Source organism: Psittacula echo (genome assembly GCF_963264785.1).
Source record: "Psittacula echo genome assembly, chromosome: 6".
NCBI lineage: Eukaryota > Metazoa > Chordata > Aves > Psittaciformes > Psittacidae > Psittacula > Psittacula echo.
Window position 1 is genome coordinate 70,513,598 of NC_137743.1, and position 27,439 is coordinate 70,541,036.

Genomic DNA, 27,439 nt, shown 5'->3' on the forward strand with positions numbered 1-27,439 from the left:
CATTAATCTCTCCTAGTTCCTGTTGCATATTCTCCTGGAAGGCAGTCTGTATGACCTCAACGTAGCATCACAGATTAGCACTGCTTACTCACTGGGTGCAGAGGAGTGAAGAGTTCAGGAAGCCTACACAATGAATAAAACAAAATGTTACAACTCCTACCAGAATCCACTTTCATGATAGCACAGCAATGCAAGTGCTACCCCATCCTGTTAGATTTTATGTACTTACACTCTTTATAACTTTCTCCCCCTCAAGGTTATCAATGCAGGACCAAGCATGGCTCCAAATACAACCTTAGAAATAATGATACCTAATGCTTTTCCACCCAGTAACTTCAGATTATTCAACACACTGGATATGAAGGTAAGCACAGGTTACTTGATATAATTTTATTAGCCATATGAATTCTATGAAAAAGAGAAGCAGAGCACAGCAGAACTAGGTACTAATATGGGCTCAGGTTTTTAGCTATGGTGAAGCAGAGTGAACAGGAACAAGATACTCTTCAGCCCCGTGTGTTTTATAATTCTGAAGGTAGAATTTACATTCCTTTTGAGCTTCTGGCCTTTTGAGATCTGTATTCTGCTTAGTATCTGATGTTTAAATTCTAACAGTGACGATGATGTTTTTGTTTCCAGACAACAGTTGGAGAGTGCTCCTATAATAAATATTCCAGAAACTGTAGTGTGGCAGAAAAAAATGAAAACATATTAAAGGATGTTGTCACTTTCTTTTCAAAGCCTGCTAAGAGACAAATGGTAAGCTCTCTCTTTTAGCATCAGTGGGAAGTAAATGACTGCATGAATGAGCCTTAAGACAACAGTATCTCTTACATAATGAGGTCACCAGAGCAGTCTTCCAAAGATTTGTGGTGGGACCTGTGATAAGTTCAGCATAGTCATAAGTGACTTCAGTGAAAGAGGTGAGAGCTCGGATGAGACAGTTGATTAATGACACATCACTGAAGTCAGTTTAGATGACAGTCACCTACAAAGAACTTCCAAAGGCTTATGCAACAGAATGAGTGGGCAAACAGAATGGCAGATGAAATTCAAATCAAAAATTATGCATGGGGGGAGAAAAGAGTCTTAATTTTAATTACATGAAGTATGCAGATCAAATATTCATTGGCTTCTTCACACCAAAATTGTGCCATCAACTGTCAAAAATGGGAGCCAAGTTATTTAAAAACATAACAAAGCAAAAAAAAAAAAAGGCAAAAGTTGTACTCATGGTGGGACTTCTTACAGAAGGATGCTGTGAATGCTAATAAGTGAATTCCAAGGGAGGCTATACAAGTTAATGGAACTGAAAGTCATTAAGAAATTAAAAATATAAGGAAATATTGTTTGGCTCAGGACATTCTTAATAAAACTATTTAGGAGGCTGGAAGAATATTGTACATGCCTGTGCTGTCCACACTCATCCTTCTGTATACCTGCTTACAGACCCTGCTGGAGATTTGAGACTTGACTATGTAGTAGTCCAAAACAGAAATGCTATTCTAGTGTTATATTTTGAGGGTTAGTTCTCATAGACATCTGTGGCCTGCAATTTGTATTTGATGAAGTACAGTTTTGTTTAATACTTTCATCTTAGAAAAAAGCTGAATATTTTAATTAACTTTCAAATGTTAATTTGGGACTTCAGGTAAGCACAGTACAAGGAACATCAACCAATGATTGAGACAGTCTGCACGAGAATATCAAATCAGAACTGAGGGAGTGCAGTCTTGGACAAGGAATATACTCATGTACAGGCTTGCTTTTTTTGTCTAATCCAAACGAGAGAAATGCTGCTAGCTGTCAGTGTACAATCAGTTGCACTATTTGTACGGGCTATAATACTGTCACTGTCATTTATTATTCTTGATAAAAGCTAATTTGACATAATAGGGTAAAAAAATCCTGCATATAACCAAATTGTGACAGTTGTTCTTTTTCAGCCTAAAAAGTTTTGTATTTTTAAGAAAAACAAAATTGTTCAGTAACAATTAGGTTGGTCCCTTGTACTGTCCCTTTAGCACCTGTGGATTGACAGTGGTGAATGACAACCACCCTAACTTTTCAGGAACAAAGATGGGTCTTTTTCTTTTACGTAATTCCTGAGTGCCTTTAATACTAAGATGACAAATGTTGATAAACTGAAGCTTTACTCTTTCCCTCCCTTCTACAGTACTGCATGAAAAATGACGACTTTTGCTTACAAATATATTGCAAGCTTGGAAACATGGAAAGTGGAAAAGAAGCAACTGTTCAGTTGCATCTGGAGGCAACTCCTTCACTTTTAGAAATGGTAACTTCTCATACTTAAGGAGAATATTTCAAGGCTTATTTGCAGTATTCTCTGTATATAAATTCTAGGTATTAATATATTTTTGCAAACAGTATGATTAAATCCAAATCCAAACCTATTATGTTTTCCATGTTAAGCCCCAAGGTGATATATGAAAAATGAAAACCACTGAGAAATATGTATTTTAGATTATCACTTTATTATTTAGTATGTATTACTTTGCCCATTCTGGCTGGGTTGTGTAGGATTGGGATTTAACTTCAACCCATAATTGTACTTTTCTAAGAAAAGCAGCATAGATGTGGATTTAAGTAAAATCCAACTGGGCTTCATTCCAGTTTCTGGTACTAATTTTTTTTGTGATCAGAAAAAAGCACCACTGTGTGTTTGTGTGAGATTCTGTGTCTGTGAGCAGCTGTGTTACCATTTTTGCTGGGTAGGAATTAATGTGTTGAAGTTATTTTTTAAAAAAACAGGCTTTATTTTTATTTTTTTTTTAATTAGGACGATGCATCAGCATTGAAGTTTGAAGTAAGAGCTACAGCCTCCCCAGAAAAAAATGCAAAAGTTATCGAACTACACGAGGACAAGCAAGTTGCATATGTAAGAAATTCTTCTAATGGATCTGTGATAAAATTGTACAATTCTATACAAATCTACGCACAGGCAATGAATATAGTCTTGATTACTTAAGAACGTAATTAATTTTCCTAGTTTGTTTTAGTATCTTTCAGGGGAAAAAAAAATATCAGAACTGATGTTATTTCCTGCTTTCCAGGTCTATTTGGAAGGAGTGCACCACCAAAAGCCCAAATACCGTGTTACTGTGCTAATAATTGGAATAGGCTTAATAGTTGGTGTTGCCTTGTTTTTGCTTCTTTCATTTATATTATGGAAGGTAGGTTTTCAGTGTTTCTCGGTTGTTCTCAAGTCAGGAATTCACCATTGGTGGATCTTTGGAGCTGTTTATGCAGGTTAAACGATAAATGATATTTTATTGCTATCTGTCCTTTCTAAAGAAACATAATTCCTTCTGCAACTTGTGGGTTTTTTCAAAATACTTTTCCATTATCCTTTATCTTTATACGTCTTATGTAGATGCGTTCTGCATCTTCCAGTACTCGACACCACACAAATGCTTTCCCCATAATTTATATGGCATCTCATGTTTGCTACTGATTTATATAATGTAATGATATCAAGTGGATCATTTCTGTGGGATGGTGCTTCACACTGAAAGCCACTTGACACATGACTAATTGTCTACAACATTGTTTCATGCCAGAATAAAAAGTTGGAAGATTTTAAACTGCAACATAAATGCTACAAAGCGAGTAAGAGATTGTCAATTTCTCTACCTATCTGTAGACTTTCTCCATCCATCATTTTTCCCAGGGAGGTATAAAAGTGAAACAAATTTAACAGGAAAGTTTTATCACCATTTCACATTTAAAAAAATACTGGATTCTGTGGACTGTTACAGGTCACAAGCCCACACGTCCTCACTCCTTGCAGGAGAGTATTAGCCACCCACTTTTTGATTGAAGAGTATTACTTGTTACAACAAAGCAAGGGCAAATACCATATATCTGCATTTTATTTTAGTTCTTCTTTTATGGTTTAGATTTGATAACTCAGATTTGCTGACAACAGTTTCCAAAATTTTGTATTTCAGATTGGCTTTTTCAAAAGGCAATACAAACAAGTCCCTCAAGACAAGAACAGAAGAGACAGCTGGAGTTTCACAAGTGGGAACAAAGATGGCTAAGATGGCAAATAAACGTTTGATTTTAAAATGAAGACTTTCAGATTCAAGTTAATTTGCAGGAGAAACATCAGAAACAAGAAATTGGTCTTGAGCTCACTCGCTCTTACAAAATGCATTTTGTTTCCTTGAACTCTATGGAGGACTATACCTTAGAGCACTCTTGCTTTTCTAATATGAAAATGTTAAACCAATGTGTTTTGAAGTCTTACAGTAATACCTGAAATGCCATGTATCTATCTGGTTTCAAACAGACAGAAGAACACTAAAGATAAAGAGGAGAAGAATTACTTACTGGAAAGAAGAATTTCTGGAAGGTAATAACATTTTGCCAGTCCTGGAAAATAAGATCTCAGACACATTAGCACAAGTTATTATATTAATTTTCAAGTCTCAATATTTTTTTAATTAGCCATTCAAAAAGAAATCCTCCCATATCTTGCTTTGGCAGTTTTACAAGGGTAAATTAGCTTAAAACAATAGAAGGACTGCAAGTAGAGCACAAGGATATAGGAAACAGATACTGGAAGCCGTCTTGGGCTTCTAAAGGGAACCTCATAAGCTTTTTGGCTGCACAGGCACAGTCATAACACTGCAGAGACTTAGACACCCAGGCAAGGCAGAACCAGGAAGGTCAAAGGCAGGCTAGAGCAGGGAATTCTGTGGGGTAGCCTAGAGATGCAGCACAGAATCCTCTCAGTGTTAGAAAGAGATTTGCATTGGAGATCGTAATTTGTAGCCATCTTTCACATGGTACGTGCAAGCATGACAGAATTACTTGTTCCGTCCTTTCCTCAGGTATTGCTGCCATGATGTTTTGGACTTCTCCAATGAAATATTTCTATGTGGGTTTTTTTAAAGCAAGTATTTATTTCTATTTATTTGAAGATTTTTCTATAGTACTTAGCATAGTAGTATTTAGTATTGGCATTCTTCTGGGACCTGAGAGTCAAAAAAAGTCACGCTCACATGATGACAGAACAAAACCACATACCAAAAGTACTCCAAAGGCCAACCTTACTGGGCCAAATTTTATCTTTAGATTTCCCAGCTGAAAGTACTTAAGGAAGCCATTTGGAGAGCTACCTTGGGTTCCTGTGATGTTGTCAGATAAATACCTTCTAAACAGGCATCCTCAGGAGCCACTCAGCAGAAAGGCAAATGACTGAATTCAATGACATGGTTCAAAGCACTGCTCTGCTACTACAGGAAGTTTCTTCAGGTAGATAAGTTTGCACTGCCACCTAGCTTTGGTGAAATAGTACAATCCAGGAGAAAAGAAAAAAGGTTACTTTGCTCCCCAGTACAGCTGCAGAATGTACGACTTCTTCAATAACTGAATCTATTGCAGCAGCTGGATGCAATAGCGCCTTTCTTGGCATGCCTTTGATGTCTTTCTGAACTGCAAGGAAAATTGAATGTAGTGTGTACATACACTTTGAAGCTGCACCATCATACAGGACTTAGCCTGAGACTCAAAAGCAGTACTGAGTGCCTTTAACAAGCACTTCTGCTAATAGAGTGTTTGGTGCCATAAAAGCCACATCATCCACAGATTCTAAAGGTATTGGGGACCATTTTGTAATATCCTGTCACTTCATTTGATGCCAAAGATGTGGATCTCTCTCTAAAGTAAATTTTTTCTCTAAAATGTTCTGCAGTGTAAGGACAAATGAATGTGCATATATTTTTTACAAAAATCAAAATAAAGTATGTGAAGAATTAAATGTTTTCTTGCAAGTCTATGAAAATACACAGAAAATGCCTATCTTCCAAATGGCTTTGGTGAATTTTTGCACTTTAACTGAAATATCTCTGAACAGAAATTAGTTTGATATTACAGCATATTGTGAAAACTATACCTCAAATACTGGAAGAAGCATTAACATTCTTTTTAATGCAAAGAAGTAAAACTAAAGCATTTTATTTATGTGAACTATTTCAAAGATATGCCAGTACATGTGATAATGTTGCCTTGGAAATTTTATACTTCCTATTCAGATTTACCTGTTAATAATAAAATGTTTGCTGCCTGTTCTAAGGATAAGAAGCAAATTTCAGTTAGCTTTTATAAACCAGGTTGACAAAAATTGAATGTACAATGTTCTAATAGTAGCAAGATTATAAAAAACCCACCCAATTTAATTTTATTAAAAAGAACCCAAACAAGTTAACCACATGAATGCTGTTTCTGCTAGAATTTCAATTATTTTGTTGATTTTCAGTTATGTAGTAACAGTTAAATTACTATATGTAGCAGGAATCTCTTTCTTGGGCAACTTTGGGAAGTTTAGTTTTAATTACCTTAATGTTAAAAATATTCAATGTACTATAGTATTAATTATAGTAGTTTAACTGGTGAGTACTCACTACGACTCACAAACTGGTATAAACTGAAATGAGGGGTTCCAACTGGACATGAGGGAAATCACTTTCCTCCCAAGGACAGACAGGCATCAGAACAGGGGAGCAGAGACATTGTCATCTCCATCCTTGGAGGTTTTATTGCCAGATGTGATGAAACCCTGTAACCAGATCTGATCTCAGTGCTGGACCTGCCAGGTCAAGCCCAAAAGGATGCCATGACTCTTGCTCCTACTCTGGAGCTGTTAACTTCCATGCAAAGAGGAGAACTTGGTATAAGAATCCTATAATAATTAATTACCTATGAAGTAAGCATTTAATTGTCTATAAATTTGGCTCTTACTATTGGCCAGGTTTGTCCACAGAAATAGCATAAGATTTCCAACAAGTAACAGCTTGATTTGGGAGGCACAAAACCATCTGCAGTACTTTAGGTGCATCACTTTGTCTTACGTATCTGTAAGAGGTAAGAATTTTTCACAAGTGGTATTTGAAATCAAATGAAATAGCTATAGATCTCAGGTAGAGGCTTAGTCCCTTGATTTAACAGAATCTTAAAGACTGGATTTCACATTATAGTTGACTGCTGACTGAAAAAAGAACTTGAAGCAACTCATTCTTGGCCCAAGACAATGCAGTTTTCATACCATTGTCATCTGCCTTCTGAACAATTTGTAGACAAGTGAGCAGGGAAATGTTTGTTATCTCACTGGTCCAGCAGACAAACTTACTTCTGCATATGCTACTTCCTGTAATCTTACAGAAATCCAGTTCCCAGAAAGAGTATCATCTGAAGTTACTGGCATCTCAAATAACTGTATTAAATATTTAATAAGTTACAAACCCCCATAAAAATTATTTATGCCATATAAGGAAATTATAAAAAGTTAAGTCAACTCTTAAGTTATTTATTATAACTTTATTCTCAGCAGAAAGAAAAAAAAACCTATGCTGAATATCATTTTGGTTCTAGGGAAGAGAAAATACTTTTAAATATTTAGTTTGTACAATGAGTAGTCTTCAAAATATATTTCAACAAGTGAAAAGCCATATAAGATATGAGCATATTCTTTTGTATTACTGTTTGACTAGAAACTATTTGAAAAAAAATACATTAAGGCAACATTAAAAATTCTAACTAGAAATGGAAGTACTCAAAAATATAAACAAATCTATATTTTGACACTGTTCCTCAGCAGAAGCTGGTACCATACGTCCACTCCCCAGCTCTATTTGAACCGAGTTAACTGACAACATGGATAGCAGCAGCAGACTTAAAAGTATCTCACATGAAATTTATTACAAAATCTAAAATTATTTTAAAGGAAGAAAATATACTTTATTCTAATGGGCACTTCTCAAACCCTAAATTTTAAAATAGACCAATATAACCAGTTTTTCATTTTTTTCTTGTTAAACTTAACAGTTTCTTTATAGATAAATACAACCTGTTAAAAACATATAACTTGATAAAAATTTAAAACCAGAAATATTACAAACATCCCAGTTAAGCTTCTGCTACAACAACTGAATTCAGTGAGTGACTGGGACCTTGTAAAGCTGTGTATAGAAGTGTGAAAAGGACGCTTTAATGCAGAACTTGAAGTCTGTCCCTTCTATATGCAATTGCACGTTGCTTGGGAACTTTCCAGGTCATCAGTGTTGACTCCATAGAGACTAATAAGTTGAGGATGCAGCCTGTGAAGTGAGGAAGTCAAATATTATCAATTTTGTTAATTCTTGTGATGGGAATGCCACGTTTGGGGGCTAAGGGTACAGAGAACAAATATGTATGGATAAAATCAAGTGAACTGCATTTTGGCAATTCTTATAAGGTCATCTTCAGAAGTATTTATTACATATTCTATAACATGATCTGCCTTTTATTTTGCATACCAGGCTGTTACTCTGAGCTCTGTGCCTCCAAGTAATCCTATGGGCATTGCAGCAGAATGAGCCACCACCCATTTAATTCCACTGATAATCCTCCTAGTTCCCTGTATATTCATAGTGTCTGTTTTAGACCCTAGATATGCAGGAGAGTATTCTCAAGCAGCACTAAGTTTTCCACAATTGAACAATGACACATTTTTATTAATCTTACACACGCTGCTTTCCAAGCAGGAATCCTTATCCCAAAATAAGCTCCTTCTAGGAGTCACAGACCTTTATATCTATCTGTTCTTTTCTAAGAAACAGAAGAGTAAAGTAAGTGGCAGAAAGAAGTGGAGCTGGAAGCCAATGAAGCACCAGAAAAGAGAGGCCAGGTGGGTTCTAATAAACCTTTCCAAAAACAGGTATGAGACAACAGGGCAGAGGCCAAAACAATGGCAAAAGGGACACTGTGCAGTGCATAGTTTCATCCTTATTATATACAGATGTAAAACATTTATATAGAAGATTGCAGTACTAATCTGTTACATGTATACAGTCCATAAACATAATACTTAGCCTTACCGAACATGAATTTGTGACGCCTCTTTCAGCAAGTCTCCGTCTATATTCCAAGGGTAGTTTCCTTCTGCAGAAGCAGCATTTAAATATGTATTTTCTTTGGCATCAAGCCCACTTTTAACCTGCGGTTGTACTTTTACTTCTTGAACTGTGTAGGTCTCAACAAAGGGAAAATTGAACTAAACCAAACACAGATACATATTAAATGAAGATGAAAGATACAGGTGGTATCTTAGCAACAAACTGGATTACTTGAAATTAGAAAGCTTGCCTTTTCTTCTTTTTGGACTTAAGTAAATGGAAATGCTTAACTCCAGCTTTGACCACATGAGGCATTATGTATTCCAGCTAGCATTTATAGATTAACATGCTATTTTTATCCTAAATAATGCCTCAGAAAAAAATGGTAGCGTTCCATTTACATTCATATATCAGACTTTCTCAATCTGTAGGTGAGGTGGTACATTTTGCACATAGTAAAATAGCATATGCTTTCAGAAGATACGAAAAGCCCAAGTGGATCTTTTCCTGGGCTCTGTTCTTCATTTACCCCATTCCTGTCTTAAACAAGGCTAGTTAGAATTCTAGTAAATGGTCATCTTCAGTTTAAAGGAGGGTCCACATCTCCTTAGCTAATTTCTAATTACAAAAGGCAGGGAAAAAAGGAAATTCTTCCTTCAAAAGCATAACCAGAAAGCATAAACTATTTCCTAAATGCAGCTAGTAGTGCTTTCACATGAAATTGCCATCCACCTCTCCCCCAAACTGTCTCTGTTGATGAATTCAAACATAAACCTAAGTTTTTTGTGTCTCAAGTAAATGGAAACACTTAACTCCAGCTTGTAAAAGGGAATAATCCTGAAACATCTGAACAAATACCATAAAGCTAAGGCTATACACCAGGTCTTAAGGACAGGAATAAGATACCATGTTTGGATGCTTCCTTTTTCTCTTCATAGACAGAATAATGATCACAGTATTGAAATGCAGTTTATGCAAATATTCATAACTGAATGGAATGCTTACTGCTAAAAATGGTCTTAATCCACTGCTACCAGCATAGCATGCAGTGATCTACTGAAATTATGACCTTTACCTGTTTCTAACAAAGAGTTGCATGATGCCTCCCCCAATCTGCATCCTTGATCTCTGTACTATACAAAACTTAAACACAGCATGCATTTCCTTTATTCTGGTGAAAGGGCTTTACACCCATAAAACTATGGTACAACATAAATACAATTTAAAACACAACAGATGGGCTGAAATAGGCTAATCGGTATTAGTCCAGTGATTTAAAAAGAAAAAATCCAACAAAAAACCCACACAGATAAAAAGGGGGCTAATGTATTCTGACAGGAAGCTAAGTCTCCTTATGAGGATGCTAACATTAACTCTTGCAGCATGTCTATCTTCACAATTAACTGTTCTTTTTATAATCCCCAGAAAGAAATTAACAGTACCTGATTTTTTACGCTGGCATATCTTTTGAGATGTTTTATAAACTCTGTTCGAGAAGTATTTTGTACAACAATAAGAGCCATGCTTCCATTATTCAACCTGAAAATCAAACCAATTTATGTCCCAAAAGAAAACTCTTTAATTCAGAATTTTAGTAAGTTAGTCTCAATGTTTTTCAAATCTTTTGCACCCCCTCTAGATCAATATAAACTATGCAATCAACATCATATAGTATCCATATATTTATAACATACACTTTAATAATAAAATTGTACTTCCTTATCAATACGCTTAATTTATTGACCCTAATACGTATAATTTACCACCCCTTATTTTATCCTCAACAGGTGGTTTTAAATATTGGGGACCACAAATTTATCTTTTCACTTTTCTCTCCAGCAAAGTAGAATAATTACTATAAATGCTACGAGACACAGCTTTACCATGAAGCCATTCCCATTACGCATGCAAGCCCATCCCCATCATACAGCCCACTGCATATAGGTTCATTCACCTCCATTAAGACTCGTGCTGCCCTAACAAAGATCCTGATCTTCAACTATGCCACTATTCAAACTCTGTTAGCAGTTGTCAGTACAGTTCTACTTACACATTTCACAAAGCACATAAAAGTTATAACTAAGGGAATTTTGTACAAGATATAACAGTCACATACTAGAGTTTAACCAGAGGAGACCCTACAGTGCAGACTCAATGGTCCTAGGCATCCAGTCACCACTGATATTTTAGCACCTTTGAGAATCTGGGTCAGACAATGAGCTAGTAAGAATTCACAGATTCCTTAATGCAAGTGTACCTTATTTCAGAAGCTAACAACCTGAACCCCAATGCAATCATGCCTAGGTCCCATTTAATTTATAGAGACAAATCAATGTTCAACAAGAGCATCTAATGAACATGACAATCACTGCTGAGATTGTGTTCTGTAGAGAGATGTATTCCATATCTTCTGAATAAGCATGCATACACATATATTTATTTATTCATTCAGCATGTATGCTTGGAAAATGTGTTAAGAATATCTTAAAAAATAATGCTTCCAGCCTACCACCACAGACCTCTTCCCATTGACCAACTGCATCAGGAATGTTCTCAGACTATGACACAGCACAATGCAGGAAGACAGTTTTTACATAACTATGGAATCAGTCACCTGCACAGCATTACTCTGCTGATTTAGGAAACAGTGATGGTGAAACTGAAAAAGTTGCCTCCTTATCGTATTTGTTGCAATAGAAGGGCACAGGACGCTACTGGGCAATGCATTCGGCACTATGGCCTTTTATCTTCAGGAGGTGACTAAAAACTGTCATTAATTCTTTTGCAAGTCCAACTGCAGCAAAGCACAACACCTATGCTGTAAGAAACAAATGTCCCACATGGCTTACAGAGTGCAGACAGTTAAACATATCTTGACATGTTTCTGCAAATTTAGACTAGTGTTAACTAAAGTTACAGGCAGCAGTCAGAGATTTCATTCCACTTCAAATGTCTTCACACAGCAAAAATTTTTCCTCTTGGAGAAAATAGGAGAGAGTGGAGAAACCTAGCTGAGTTTAGCTGATGCTTCCATAACGGGTCTTGAGTTTCTAACAATTAGTGCAACATTCAAGATGCTATTCACTATGAGAAGTGAAGGAACAGTCTGAAGAGTCTACTCTTCCTACCCTACTGGCTGACTGCACTCCTAAGATTATTTTTTTAAAGAGAGGGGAAAAAGAATCCACTGAGAGCAAAAAAGGGGAATCCATTGAGCAATTATACTGGGGGAGAAACAGGCTCTGTCAAACCTGCAAGAACTGCATGGAGTTGTCATAAAATTCCCTGTCGTTGAGAAACAGGTGCCAGAACAGATGGAAAGAGAAAGCGAAGCTAAAAAAGAATAGTTTCACAGAATCACAGAACCATTAGGGTTGGAAGGAACCTCTGGAGATCATATAGTCCAACCCCTTGTCAAGGCAGGGCCACCTAGCGCAGGTGAAACTGTTGGGTTTAACAAGAAAAAGAACCAGTTTTGCTCAGTTTCTACTGACAAATATATTGTAAAAGAACCAGTTTCTACTGACTGGTATGTAATATACTAAATGCTGAGTGAAGAAAGTTACTAGGAGGGGACAGCATCAGAGTACTGTCCTGAGGCTTAGCAGGATTCCTGTAGCAGAGAAAACTTCTCAATAGGAGTTTCATCAAAACCACTTGTTCCTACATTGTTTTCAGGAAGTCAAATTCTACCAGATCAGCCAGTATTTGTGAAGAAAAATTTTTAAGGCACATCTATTTTCACCTGATGATGATCAAATGAAACAAACCAGACTCATTTCAGCAACCTGGCCGAGCGTTGTGGGCTTTGTTTTGTTTTTTAATGGATACACACATATATATAAAAATACAAGTTTCTGCATTCTTTTTGAGGGAGCATGTTATATTTTATTTATAACTTCAAAGTTCATACTTGCTATTCTGCTTAATGGTCAACTGGATACATCAAGTACAAATATTTATCACCTGTATAACTGTTTTGATCACCACAAACTATGCTCTCGACAATGAGCTAATGGCAAAATGAGTCGACGTCAACAACCAGATTACACAACTCACTTGTTTCCTGAAATCTTACACATAGAAACAGCATTTCCCACGTTCAGGTGGAATTAAAAAAAAAAACCAACCCAACAGATGACAAGTGTGAATTTCAGTTCCTCATACCAGGAGAAAGATTCCCAGTTCATTTCTGCTGGCTCTAAAGCAGAAGATGAGGGGCATCTTTATATTTGGAAAAAATAAAGAATGAAGTTTCTACATATAGCCAAATCCTATGACAGATGACTGCTCCATGACTACTACTCAAGTCAGACTTGCCAACTAATTTAATCACAGCAATTATCCACTTGTTATTCTAGTTAGACTGCTTGACCTTATTTGCCTGATCCAAAAACTGATTACAATTCCTGGGATTATAGAGTCTGCTGCAGTCCATGCTCCCTCCCCCCATTCCAGAGGGGACATAGACTACCTAAATACAGGCCTGTATTCTCAGAAAAGCCAAGGTCTTAAGGTAAGATGTCAGAATTTATAGACATGACTAATTCTCTAAACCCCTACTGACCTCGTATTAGGTGCCAAGCCTCTTGGTGCCATTGAACACAGACAAGGGATTGCCATAATGCTCACATTCAGGAAGTGACCCTGAATTTTGTGCCATTGATCCTTGCTACCTAAATACAACAGAGTAATTCTATATTACTCCAGTTTAAACAGCACAGTTCACTTTTAAATAACTACGAAAGCAAAAACTCACCCTTCTTTTTAATTTTCTCTCTCTTCTTTCTGAAAGAGTGAAAAAAAATGTAGGTAAAATAATTTAAAGTCTTTTTAGCACATTTAAACAACATCTACTTTAGAAAAGAGTAAGATAAATGGAACTGAAATAAACAGTAATACTGACTGGAAGCCTTTATAGTCTATAGGGAACATTTTACAAAGTGTATGAGCCTGCAGTTCGCAAAATGTTTTGGGTGGTTTTTTTAAGGTTATTTTACCTGATGATCGAATTTGAACAACACTAAGAATTTGTACAGTTTCATCTTCAAAGGCAGACTTTTGTAGCTTTGGAATTGTTTGACTGTTTTACTTACCTGTCATTCTCATGAGAGTCTTCCTGCGGAACTTGTACAGGTAGAAATGATAATTCACATTCCTCTGGCCTAGAAAAGTATTGATAGTTGCTATCATGAAAACCAATATCCTGAGTGCTAGATAGACTTTTATCCAAGTTAAGATGATTTAATGAGATGCTGAATATGCAGAATTTATCTCCTCTTTAATTTGTAAGAGGGTTATACATCACATCTGAGTTAAATCTGTCTGCAATTAAGACAGCTAAACTACTGCTGTCTATATTTTTACCACATTAATTATTACATTTTCTTCAAGAAAATGAGAAATGCTAGAAAAATAACAGCTCATGGCATACTTGAGATCTGCCAGTGTTTTGATAAAAGCAAAATCCTTCCGTTGATTGGAGGGCATCCAACGGTGTTTCTCAGCCAAAGCCAAAGTCCTTGCACCGAAACCAAACATAGCCGAGAACCCAAACCGTAACAGCTTGGTTGGCGTACTGAAAGTACAGACATCTACTGGTTGAATGTGTCCTAAAATATTAAAGGTTAAGGATCAGAAATGAGAAATTGCATTCGTATTTCAAACAAAACACAGCTTATAATTTCCTTTTAACCTAATTTAGCCACAAGAGAAAACTCCAGACTTTTCTCTCTTTAGGAATTCAAGTTTTACTAATAGAAACCAGAGTCAGCCTAGATACAGATAAAGCAGTCATTTCAGAGAACAAAGTTCAGATGCTTCAAATTCAAAATTCAAATTCAAAATGAATTTTCACTGAAACCTTTTTAACATCTACTTCAACACACTGCAAAGCATCTGACGCTTAATTGTATTCAGAATTTCAACAATCAGTATCAAAGAAAATATAATATTTCTACATAAATATTTGCAATCATTTCACCAAAAATTTGTAATGGCCAAACAGTGTACTGTGGGAGATATGGGAACTCTTATATGCATATGGTTTACATGCATTAATGTTTACAGTCATAGAATTTACACATCTAATTCTGTTCAAGGTATGGTACATACATTTCTCTGTAATACAACCTGGGTGGTTTCCATTAGATTGATTGTCTCTGATGAAAAAAGACAGGTTTACATTTTACTGAAAAGGCTTATATAGCACCATCTAAGAGATAGAGCAAAGGCTCTTCCACTGCTGACTGCAAGGTCTAGAAAATAAATACTCAAGATGGACCCTTCCCCATTTTTCTCTTCTTTCATTTGGAATTCTTTTATTTGCTTTGAGAGGAATGTTAATGTTGCTCAATTAAGTATTTGCTATTTCCTAAGACCTGAAATTAAGGTTTGCACAAGCAACTTCATTTTTCCTTTTAGCATAATTACATTTTCACATTCAGGAAGCTATTAATTGTGCAGACCAAATGGCCAGCAATGCAATCTTTTTCTACTACTAAAGCTTTCTTATAGAAACTTAGTATTTAAAAGAAATACACATGGAGCTAAAAAGATGAATGATACTTTCTCAGAAATATGAGAATACTTTCCTGAAAAGCCCAGTCCTAACAACTTCCTCGAGAGAAGAATTGTATATTTTCCTATTGTCTTCAGCAGGTACATTAAAGTAAACTAATCAAGTGATTATGCAACATATCACTGCATAACAACACACAGAGGGTAACACTATCAAGTCTGGAAAAGGTTACTTTTTGCATTAAAAGAACATCAGTAAGAGGGTATGAATGCCAAAATCAGACATTATTCCATGGCAGATTTTAGTTACCAGGAGATGAGATCCACAGTCCTTATTACTGAACTATAGACAAAGAAGCGTAACAGTTCCCGTATGCTACAAATCAAGATAGAATCATTTGCATTTAAAAATATAGTTTTCAGTGATTTTCAGCATAATGCTATATCTTTATTAAACAACTCGTGGCATTCTAAATGCTGTTTTATTATTGAATATTTGATAATATATACATAAATATTTACCCATTATAATATGCAACGTTGCAGTCACTGCATGCTTAATACCATGGAGAGTATGAGCCAAAATATTAGTAGTACCTGTAAAAGTGAAAACAAACTATTGTAAAAACGAGAGATGCCGAATAACAGGAAAAAACATACACAGCATTTTTTGAGTTAAGAAACTAAGACATTTATTGCATTTTCAAAATAAGAAAGCCTTAGTCTTGGTAACAGCAGAAATGCTGAATAGTACAAATTAAAACCATTAAAACTCCCAGAGGTCTGTAAAACTCATCTCTACAAATTCATTCACAAATGTTATAAAAACCAAGGGGGAGTTGCAACAATTGATATGTTGGAGGGGTGGGGTTTTTTAACTAGCTCCTTAAAAATCACTTCTTCTACACTTAAATGCTCTACTGAGGGACTGTACTAGAAGACAGATTATTTTATAAGATATATTTGGGTAAGATTTGTAGGTTGTAAAAATAATATAATACTCAGCTAGCACGTTTCCCAGGCAAATTTCTACTAGATCTAGTCTAAGGTAGCTGCTATGCCTCTTGCAGGCTACATTTTAGTTTCTTAGAAACAATAGTGAAAGAATAACTGGGAAATGTATGTAAGTATCTCACAGAGCACCTGTTACATCCTTAATGCTCCTCAGTCTCTGAAAGTAATTCTGAATATTCAGAAACTCATGGTTAACCTTCTTATCATCAGAGAGAACAGCTCTGAGTAAGGCTCTCAGGGTTCCTGCTATGTAAAGGAAACAAGTGAGGTACATCTATCAAGATTACAGATATAAAACATCCCCTGAAGATTACATCTCCAGTGGTACATGGAAGAAATCAGGTTACGTACAGTTTCATTCTTTGAACAATTTGAAAAGAAATATAATTTCATTCACATATTTCTCAGAATTTTGTAGGTGAATATACTCTAACTTCTTCCTCCTTTTCCTATAAAAGTGTTAAAATCCAACAAATTGGGATTATGAAGTGCTTTAAAAGAATAATAAACTGACAACTTCAAAAGCTAAAGCTAAAAGCTTTTTTCCTCCCAAAAGAAAGTCTCTCTAGATACACTTACAGCAAGTCCAGTTTATTAAGAATATCTCAATAATTTATATCCAACAACTCAACTAAAAGCAATTTGAACTTTCATTTCTGCCCAATACCGAGAAAAAAGGCAAAACTGTGGCTCTACATACCATTTACCATACAAAATAGTGAGGTTTTCAATTCAAGGAAAATAAAATACAGTTCTATATGGAAAATCTGGGGGCATAAAAATTAGGTTTGACCTAAATAGCAGTTCTTCACAGAATAATACAAGTACCTGCCCAACAGAATTTCACATTTTAATTACTTATGAGATTTAGCATCTAGATCTAACTAATTCTGCTTAGCCAGTGAAGCTAGCTAAAGTAGTAGCTCAAAAGTACTCTTGTATTTCCTTTGATCAATTTTCTGCAACTCTTATCAACTCTTACAGGTAACCTCTCCCAAACAAAGGAAATCAGACACACAAGCAGCAGATCTTTACAGCTCATGAAAACTTTGTGCATTTCCTGTAAAATGACAATAGGAAAGTTGTTGTTCTGAAAAACAATGTATATATATAAATTTATATATATAAAATAGATATATGAATTTATATATAATATAGATAAATAATAAATATCTATAAAAATACATATTTATTCTTTTTTTCTTGTCACTGAAGATCAAGCTAATAAAAGAGCACAAGGCTTTCCTGTACTTCTGAAGATCAGGCTGGTATGTATTAAAACTGCATTTCCTCATTTAAGTAAGAGAAATTTATCAATACAGACGGCGGCAAGATAACAAATGACCATGGCAGAAGTGAATACCAAGCTTCATACTGACTTTAATGAGAGTTAAATCTCATTCCTACTAAACAGGATAGGCACAAGTAATTGCATCCTTCTCTTAAATCTGTGGAGCTCATTAACATTTGCAGAAGTAAACAAGGCAAAACCCCACCCCTTCATGACCCCTGGGAATATAAACAAAGTGCTGTCTGTGTTCAAAAGCATAAGTGCTACATCCACCTTTCCACAAGTTGAAGGTCTAGCTCTAGAACAAGCATAGTTTTGCAATAGCAAGTATACATAAAACTCTTAATACAACAGCATTATGATCCCAGTACTGATTCAATAATGTGTCTCATTATTCTCTCTATATGAATCTCCCCTATGCAAGCAGGATGCCATCAAAAAAACCAAACAAAACCCTAAACCACCAACACCCCTCCCAAAAACACCCCACCAAACAACAAAACAAACCAACAGCCACCACGCTTATAAACAGAGTGAAAATAATGGAAGTTATCATACAAAAAACATTCTAGTACAAGCTTTGCTGATTTAAGTGGTGATTCCAAAATCATGGTTTTAATGACATTATTCATCTTCCCAAGTAACTTTTTTCTCCCCTATGTAAGCTCTGAATATTACTTACCAATAACAAGATGGTTCCCCCAAACACTATCATGTTACTTGTAAACTAATAACCTCTGTGATGCTCATGTATGGGCATGCACCCCCCTGATAGGTTAACTAAGTCACATTTTTAGATCTCACTCCAACTACTCATTTTACAGGAAAAAGGTTTCACTCATGTAACTCCAGCTTCTCTGTCACCAGCATTTTTTAAACAGAAACAAATAAGATAATTCAAAAAATACAATTGTGTTCAAAATATTAACACATTTTCCTGACATTACAACAATTTCCAACAACCTCCTTCCTACAAAATTTGCAAAAGCATCACAGTAAGGACAAAGTATCTGCAGGTCATGTAAAGCATGACTGATGAAGGTACAAAACAGAAATTGTACAGAAAAAAACTGTCCTTGGAAGTGCAAGCACTTCTGCAGTACAATTAACTTAATTAACCAGACAACATGAATATTCATAAGGCTGTTAATGTCTCCCCCATCCAAACAGATAAATGTGATGTAATGACTTCCTAGTCAAGCGTAGCTAAAATTCTGATGAAAACTGCACCAACATTTTGGTTCTTTGCCTGAAATATCACAGAAATTGACAGTCCCTCAGTAATATTTTATTTTTCTGAATTAATTGGAAATCATGAATTTATTTAAATGAACCATTTAGGACCAAAAGGTTCACAGCTATCAGATAAAGATTGTCTCTTGTTCTGTAACAACTGGATAGCTTTTTTAATGTTCTTCCAGTTCCCCCTCCCCTTCCTCCCATTCCCCCTCCACACAGTTCCTTAGCAGTAGTTCCCATAGCAACACACGCTTTTGCTAATGGCCAGCAGTGCCACTGCAGGCTTCCCCACATCTCATCCATTTGATTTGGGCCAGAATAGGGCAGCTCAGTAGAGTATTGTAGTAAAAACACACTCCCCTCTGGACCTTTCTCTTCAGGAGGTAAACTGTTCCAAGAGCAGCTCCTTCCCATCAAGTTGGCTGAAACTTCAAAATGTTGTCTTCACTGCTTATAATAGAGGCTACGACCAGAGTTTAATCCCGTAATAAAGCTTCTATTTTTACTCAGCTGGAGAATCCTAATAATTTGCTACAATGGATTTCTGGGCGGGCAAGATGATTAATTGACCACTGAGTTCCATTTCCATTATGTGCACAAGTATACTTACCCATTTTCCTAACTGACTGCTTTTTTGAATGTCAGTAATATGGAAATAAAGTAAACTGTAGATTATTTTTAAGAATTTGTAAAGGAGTTTCTCATAAATTGTTCTCACCCTCTCTTTTAACAAAGTCCACGGCATTCTGTGTAACAAGCTATACAGTATTCTTTTAGATTCACAAATGCTTTTTGATAATGACATACTTGTCTTAAATTGGAGAGAGTAAGTCCTAATGATGAAGCACACTCAAACAGCACAGAGTCAGTGCTGGAGATTCCATCTCAGCACTATCAAGATATTCACAGCAACTGAACATAAGCGATGGTTCAACTGCTGTACTAATATTCATTTGCTTCATGTCTTTAAGATTACTGTATCTTTCACCAATACATTTCCAAGGGGTCTTTAACCTGAAAAAGCTAGTGTAATCTTGCATATTTAAAAGCAACTAGTCCCTGTCTTAATGCTACTTTTAGAAGTGCAAAGCAAGTCAAAGCACTTAAAACCTGCTTGCTCCATTGGGAACTGACTTCGGTCTTTTTTTTTTTTCTTGACAGAAAACTGAGAACAACGATTTGCTGTTTACCTGGCTGCAGGAATTTTTTCCTTACTAGTTAAAAACATCTGAGAAATCACATCAAGTAGTCACATTAACATCCACACCAGAAGGTAGCGTCCATGCAAAAATACCCCTCTTCTTTTAAAGAGAAGTGATTCCTATACCAGACCAGAATCAACCTACCTGTACTAAATCTAGCTAAGCCTCCCTGCCTGGCCTTAATCATGCTCTAAGAAGGGCAAATACAAAAACTGTGAGGAGAAGGGACACACACACACATACCGCCCCAATCCCCAAACAAAGAAACCACACCACAAGATGCAAGTATAAGTTAATAAAGTAGCAAGAGGATTTTAAATGATGCATACATTTTCAGGTCTGGAGGAGAAGACAAAGCCGTTTTGTGCGCAGTTTTGTTTTGTTTTTTTTTTAAACTGTAATCCACAAAATGTATTCCTAGGACACCATTTAAAAATAGACCTTAAGCATGAATCCAACTGAGAATCCTGCCAAGAAAACTGGAGAGAAAAGGAAAGCAGCATGGCTTATATTAAGAAAATTCTAGAGAGTTTTTGTTTGGTACCATTTCTGGCAGCAAATAGGGGCAAAACTTGATCTTTGCAGGGATCAGCTGAAAATTATTTTAGTTTTCTTCATCCTGGCTTCTTCCTTTAGGCAAAGAGCTCATCTGTGCCATTACTATAAATTATCATAATGATTTAAAATCTAGACATTTGTAATCAATCTAAATCACTAATTTAGGACAGTTATTCAATAGCTCCCTTAAGTAACTGAAGCTTTAGCACCAAGAAAAAAACTACTAGTAGCCAAAACTGTAAAACATGCCAGAGGGACTTAAAACAGAAGACTTACAAAATGTAACAGTACCTTTCAGTCTCACCTGCTGGTATTACTCCAAGAGGAACCGGTGCTCTGACAGGCGTTGGTATATAGTCTGCATCTTTTCCAGCATCTATCTGGGCTTTAAGTAGCAGACCATGAGCAACTTCACTGACAGATCCATCTCCACCGACACAAACAACCCTATTACAAAAAAAAATGCTAACCAGTTCAAAATAAACTCTTCCAGAGCTGAGCAAACAAGTGGAAGGCAGCTATCACACACCATGCACAAAATGATAGATACTTCAAATAGCTAAAAAACATTCTTTTTTTTAAGAATAAGATAGGAGTTCACTGTCAGATCAGTGAACGTTAACTAACAAGATAAAAGCATCCTTATTTCTGCTTTCTTCTATCTCAGTAGGACTAAATATATTTAATAACTTAGAACGTATTTCTTACCTTATCATCACACATTGTGCATGTGAGTTAAGCACATGCTCAAGTGCCTCAGTGGAAAAGTTCTTTTAAATCTTGCAATGCTGATCCAGATAAGCATTCCAATGCTTTCTAAATGCCCTTATAATAACTCGCCAAATAGTACAATAAAAATAACTTGAAAACAGCTATTTCCACACACTATGCAGGCAGTTGAGGGATTTAGCAAGGTATAAAACCCTACTGCCAGCAATCCTTTGCATCAAGGTGCTTAATCACTGCTTCTGGAGCATGTAATTAAACTCCCACCTGCTGTGGCTATAGAGAGGAATGCATTTGTCTGTAAAAGCTCTGTTACAGCAAACATCTTTCTTTTTTTCTGTTTTTGTTTATCTAAGTAACTGTTAAAGTGATTCTCCAAATTAGCAATGTTTGAAACTCATATCTTTTTAAGGTAAACACATTTTAATGATAAAAATAGTAATAGTATACTCCAAGCATTTACAAGACAAGACTGACTTTAGGTGTCACTTAAGATATATTTTTTTCATGTCTATATGAATTCAGCTCTGAAACTACGTCAAATAAGCAGATAAAACTGGCAAGCTCTTCATGTGAAAATTCTCACTACGTTACTAAATGTTTAAATTATCTCAGCTCCTTTAGCATTTTTCTTCAGCTTGTATTATTATTTCCTAGCTATTTTTTAATTTCTGTATTATTAGGAATGCTTCCTCTATCTATCTAAACACTGTCCATATAAACAAAAAGGTATATAGAAAGTTTGGAGCACATTTTCTTCCAGCTCACAGTCATCTCCTGTCTTTTGCCTCATTTTTGTTTAGATTGGTTTACTCCTAGGCTTAAAAGTTACCTTCCACAGCAGCAAAACCAGTTAATCTTTGTAGTCTGATACACTGTACACCTGGAAGGACTTAGGTGGATTGTTCTCTTGCTATTGAAGCTTTTGAAAACAGACAATATATTATCTTCTGGTTTTGGGAGACTGTGTTTGTTGTTACTGAAAATAGATGAAGAGTCTAAGGAATAGAATAAAACTGCTGCTAACTTTAATTTTGATTAATTTAGCATTAATCAAGAGTTGCCTTTTTGACTGAAAATAGAGATACCATCAGGGGCCAGGGATTCCAAAACTAATCATTGAGAACCTGCTATGGATAAGGAGTAGAAAGTCTGAGCAAACAGATTTGACTAAGACCTTGGAGAAGGCTTCGTAGAGGAAGGAACATCTGTCTAGCCATCAGTCTACCATCAGACACAAGTTCGCAAATCAACTATTCGCATGGCATTCAGTCCTCGCCTACCTTGTTTCCAGTTGCTTCTAAACTTGGGCAAGGCAGATCAGTTCTACGTTCAATCTACCATATAAAAATAGCACAAAAACTACCTTACCTCTTACAACCACATACAATGCCTCCCACATCTAAAAAGGTTGAGAAGTGCTATTCTATTTTCTAAACAGGGAACTAAGTGACAAGACACAGTATTCAACTTGAACAAACCTGGACAGGAAGCCAGGGCAAAACAGGAAAGAATTGAAGCCTGCCAAGTCACAAGCAACACTTCTCAATGAACAAATAAAGTTTCTTAAGACTTAATAGAAATTGTGAAAAGATGTCAGGTGGTTGTTAGATATTTTTGTTGTTGCCTGATTTTTTTTCATCAGTAGGACCATTTCATTGTTGTGGAGCGCATTTTCAATTCAAACCAGATCCCCTAAATTTTCAGGTTTAATTTTTGATAAATCAAAATTGACATTAAAATTTAATTTGGGAAACACTTGAGGGAGTTTGGGGGGCCTATAAGATACTTATATCTATGGCAAAAATTCTTAGGCTAGACAACAATGGGGAAGTCACAAAGGACTTCACAGGTATATAATCAAAAGTACACCATAAGCCTTTAAGCAATTTGAAAAAGAAAATCCCAATTTCAAACAGTCCCTTCCTGCTCTTACGAATTAGTTACTCTAAAGATAATGGAAAAGAAAGAGACTAGTGATGTTTTGCAGCTTTCTTTTTCAAAGTATCAGTTCTTTAACATAATATGAATGCTGACTTCATCCTATTAGTCTCTATAGATTTTACTTGAAAATAAAGGTATCTCTTGGTACATCAGTGTAGAGAGTTACCATTGCAAGTCATCTTCACTATGATCTCGTATCAAAAAGCATCCCAAGTTAGCTATTTAATAGGTATTAATGCTGTATTGTGTTCATTGAATGAGCACATAGATGGAAGCCAAGCTATTTGAGGAGTCATAAAACTCATTTTTCAAACACTTCAGAAATTTCATTTTTGCTTGTAATTTCCAATAATAAAAGCTACTTAATTTCCATGTGAGAAATAAAAATAGAGGAAGGAAAACAAACAAACAACACTTATTCACCTAACTTAGAACAGACAGGAATCTATTCACTTCAGAAATCCTAGCAGCACATTGACTTAAACATTATTCTTCCAGCTTCTTCTGTTCCTATTTGCCCAAAGTTATGGCTACTGGAGAGAAGCCTTACAGGAGAAGTACTTCAGTGACTCTACTCAACGATCAAAGATGAAACAACTTAAATAAGACTTGGAGTAGAAGGGGTTTGTGCAAGAAGAAAAAGAAGGCTTTTTCTTCTCTTTCTTCATATCTGCTTCCCAGCACTAACTGGTTCCCCAGCTAGCATCTCAAAACACACATCTTAATTGGAAAGAAATTATCCTTGGAATCTGGAATACATACATACATTTTTAGATATATTTTCTCACCTAAATCCATAAGTTTCTAGAACTAATACCAATTGATTAGACTATAAAACACTATTGAAGCCTTCTTGTATAACTCACTGCATATTCCAATAAGAATTGTAAGAATGCTGTAAGACTTCCACAGTATGCCAGACTATTCCTCCACATTAGTGAATTTTATTATTGAATGATTAATGTAAAAATACTAAGATTGCACGATTAATCCTCATAGCAAGGTCTTTAAAAACAATTGAACAAGAATTTTCACTGAACTTCAAGGAAGTTTGAATTATTTTTTTAATTGAAAAAACGGTCAAGTTACTTTTAGATAAAATGTTCTCCTTTGGAACCATTTGAATAGAGAGAGTGAAACAGATAGAGTGCCATTCTTGCAGATACAGACCTTGACACTTTCATGAAGCACATTTACGAAAAGCTTTATGTTTGTTCAGCAACACTTATGAATCTAAAATACATACCTATTGTCAGTAAGCAATAAAAAACCAAAGCATCTAATAAGAACTGATTTTCTCAGGCTTAATATATATCTGAAACAGCATAACTCATCAAACACTAGCATAGTTTTGGAATACAAATAAAACCTAACATGATAAGGTTTACTAACATTCATTGTCACTAAAAAACTTACCCATCAAATGCTTGGAGTTCACATTCTTTAAGTACTGAGAGAGCATGTCCTTCATATTCAGTTACTGCAGAAAATGACAGTATTTAATTATTAGAAGATTCAATAAATTTAGGGTATTTTCTTAATTCTTACACAAGGAACATACAGTAGTTCAGATCAGATTATTTTTTTAAACCATTAAACACATTACAAGCATGACAAGGTAAGTTTTACAGTTATGCTAGCGAAAAGGAAAGACATTAAAACTCAGCCGCCATCAGACACATGGCTATTTAATGCATTTAAATTCAGAGAACCAGAGAAAATGTTTGTTGCATCAAAATGCAAGTTTCAGCACTGACACAGTTGCTAAACTTCAGGAAAATGTAAGCATATCCTCAGTTAAGACTGAATTATTTCAGTATCAATCAAATTTAATTGCCTTTGTGTTAGGATATGCAAATCGCTAAATCAAAAATACGAGGAGTTAAACACGGAAGTATGAAATCAAGCCAAATACCAGCGACAACAGAATATAACACAGAGGAAGGTGGCACAAGTATACACCAGAGTTCATAGCCTCTGGAGGAAATGAATCTGTCACTCTACATTGATGTCTCTGAGTTTGCTGATAACCCTATATAGTACTGTAAATGCCAGCGAAGACAGGATAAACTGGCATACTGCAGATGGCACAGAGCATCATAACTACATTTAGCATTTTCTAGGCCAGCTTTGCCAGAAGAGACAACCCAGCTGCAGCCACCCATCAAAGATTTTTGCTGACTGACATGACACTTGCAGATGGATTTTTTGTGTAAGAATGTGCATCATTATATGCAAAATTACATTAATCTTTCATGCTTGCCTGTCCCTGGTGCTAGCATAGTTCAAGGCTTTGCTCCAGTGTTTCTAAACACTGTTAAAATTATTAGTCTTGGTGTCTAAAACAATCATTCCGTATCCATACCTGTTATAACAGTATTTCTATAGACTATTCAAATGCTGCTGACAAGAACTGAAAACCTTTCTTTCCCTATATAGACACGCAGAGAGAGAAATCCATATAGATAGTGAGCGTATATATAACTTTTTTACAAAAAAAGAAAACAGAATTAAAAGTGATAAAATTCTTGCACTTCACACTAAACAATCGTATATCAACGTATAACTTCAAAATCTCCCAGCCAGTTTTAGCAAAGTTCTAGTGCCTCGTGTTTTGGAAATTCTTAACTGAAACCCAGAGTTATTTTGATTATATCACAGGCAGAGAATGATCATTTTGCTACTGAAATACCTATGACTAGAATAGCTCTCAGGAATTATTTACAGAATTTCCTTTCCTGCAGGACCTCTTCTGGAAGACCAAAGTGCAATATTTCAGCTATTATACTCAGCTTCAATTTTACTGATGGGAACTATCCTTTTATCATTATCTGTAAATTGTGAGAAAAACCTGACCAATAAAACCATAAAGGTTCAATTTTTTTACCACTGCTTAAAGGTGAAAGAAACTTCCCATGAAAACCTACAATTATTTAACAGGTAACATGCCTTTTTACATGAGCATGATGACATTTCTAATTAAAATGGTACAGTAAATAAGATTTTATTTTGTAAAAGAAAACATGCCTAGTGGTTTCCAAATGCAATGCACGCAAGTTACATTTACGAATACAAAATTAATTTACTCAAAGAACAAGGACATGAAAATAAAGAGGACCTGTCTACAGAGAAAACAATAAAGGCAGATAACCAGATTGATGGCGACTCCATCCTCTTTGCATCTAACAGCTTAAGTCTGGAAATTATATAGGACTACTGCAAGGCTTAACAGTGGAGATAATTCCAAGAAAACTAACATTTGATTAGAGAATGAGAGAGGTACACAGCATCTATTTTCAAACATTCTGACAAAGAGATAATGAAAAATGAAATTTCCAGGAAAAGCTTCCTGAGAACATACAGAAAATCGATCAAGTAGGAAAAAAATTAAAACATCCAACACAGGCATAAAAAGACCATGCATAAAACGTTTCCTGCAGGCTTGGCAACCTTCAGAGGGACACAAAAGTAATTCTGATATCTGGAAATAAGCTTGATGTTTGAACATGTGGTCCTGTTCCAGTTCAGGGGGAGAAGGGAAAAGAAAAAGGGCACACCAAAAAACCACAAGCCAACAAACCAAAAAAAAACCACACAATAAAGTTTGATAAGAGGAAGAGCTTCTCTACCCATTTGAGAAGGATTCAGATTACATATTTGGCAAAAGTGTTATCAAAACCATATCATTTGATGCTTTTTTCAACTATTTCTAACACAAATTATTTTTTTCTCCTTTTTCAAGGACATTTTGTTCCCAACTTGTAAATTCCAATATGCATTAAGTTTCAAGTAAAAAAGGGCACTGACAGTGTACTTCATTTGAACAGTCACACATACTCCAAAACCTCATTAACACCTTATCTCCCATAGCCAACAACAAACTAAGGGTTCAGCCCCTACCTAAGGAAAAAGCAACATAGAATTAGTTCAACACTTCAAAATGTAGAACACTTCTATGTGACATGTACAAATACTGGCACTCATGTCACAGACTAATGTCAATAGGATTAAAACTGTTAATGATAACAGCAGATCAACCGGTGCGG

The 27,439-nt window shown here is 35.6% G+C and overlaps 2 protein-coding genes across 2 annotated transcripts in view; one reads left to right on the forward strand and one right to left on the reverse strand.

The window, feature by feature from the left end:
* The window catches only part of ITGA4 (integrin subunit alpha 4), a gene marked incomplete at its 5' end in the record, with an annotated part of 35,647 nt that extends 29,967 nt beyond the window's left edge, over positions 1 to 5,680 (forward strand). Inside the window, 6 exons of the mRNA XM_080622041.1 lie at positions 257 to 364; positions 640 to 759; positions 2,177 to 2,296; positions 2,801 to 2,899; positions 3,075 to 3,194; positions 3,972 to 5,680. Coding sequence (XP_080478167.1) covers positions 257 to 364; positions 640 to 759; positions 2,177 to 2,296; positions 2,801 to 2,899; positions 3,075 to 3,194; positions 3,972 to 4,064 — 660 coding nt within the window. The 3' untranslated portion in view covers positions 4,065 to 5,680. The remainder of the gene's footprint in view (positions 1 to 256; positions 365 to 639; positions 760 to 2,176; positions 2,297 to 2,800; positions 2,900 to 3,074; positions 3,195 to 3,971) is intronic.
* A 2,361-nt stretch (positions 5,681 to 8,041) lies between these two features.
* CERKL (CERK like autophagy regulator) overlaps positions 8,042 to 27,439 on the reverse strand; it is a gene marked incomplete at both ends in the record, with an annotated part of 55,099 nt that continues 35,701 nt past the window's right edge. The window contains 10 exons of the mRNA XM_080622042.1: positions 8,042 to 8,123; positions 8,883 to 9,058; positions 10,343 to 10,439; positions 13,468 to 13,576; positions 13,660 to 13,688; positions 13,997 to 14,065; positions 14,335 to 14,512; positions 15,942 to 16,016; positions 21,028 to 21,170; positions 24,810 to 24,873. Of these exons, the coding sequence (XP_080478168.1) occupies positions 8,042 to 8,123; positions 8,883 to 9,058; positions 10,343 to 10,439; positions 13,468 to 13,576; positions 13,660 to 13,688; positions 13,997 to 14,065; positions 14,335 to 14,512; positions 15,942 to 16,016; positions 21,028 to 21,170; positions 24,810 to 24,873 (1,022 nt within the window). The remainder of the gene's footprint in view (positions 8,124 to 8,882; positions 9,059 to 10,342; positions 10,440 to 13,467; positions 13,577 to 13,659; positions 13,689 to 13,996; positions 14,066 to 14,334; positions 14,513 to 15,941; positions 16,017 to 21,027; positions 21,171 to 24,809; positions 24,874 to 27,439) is intronic.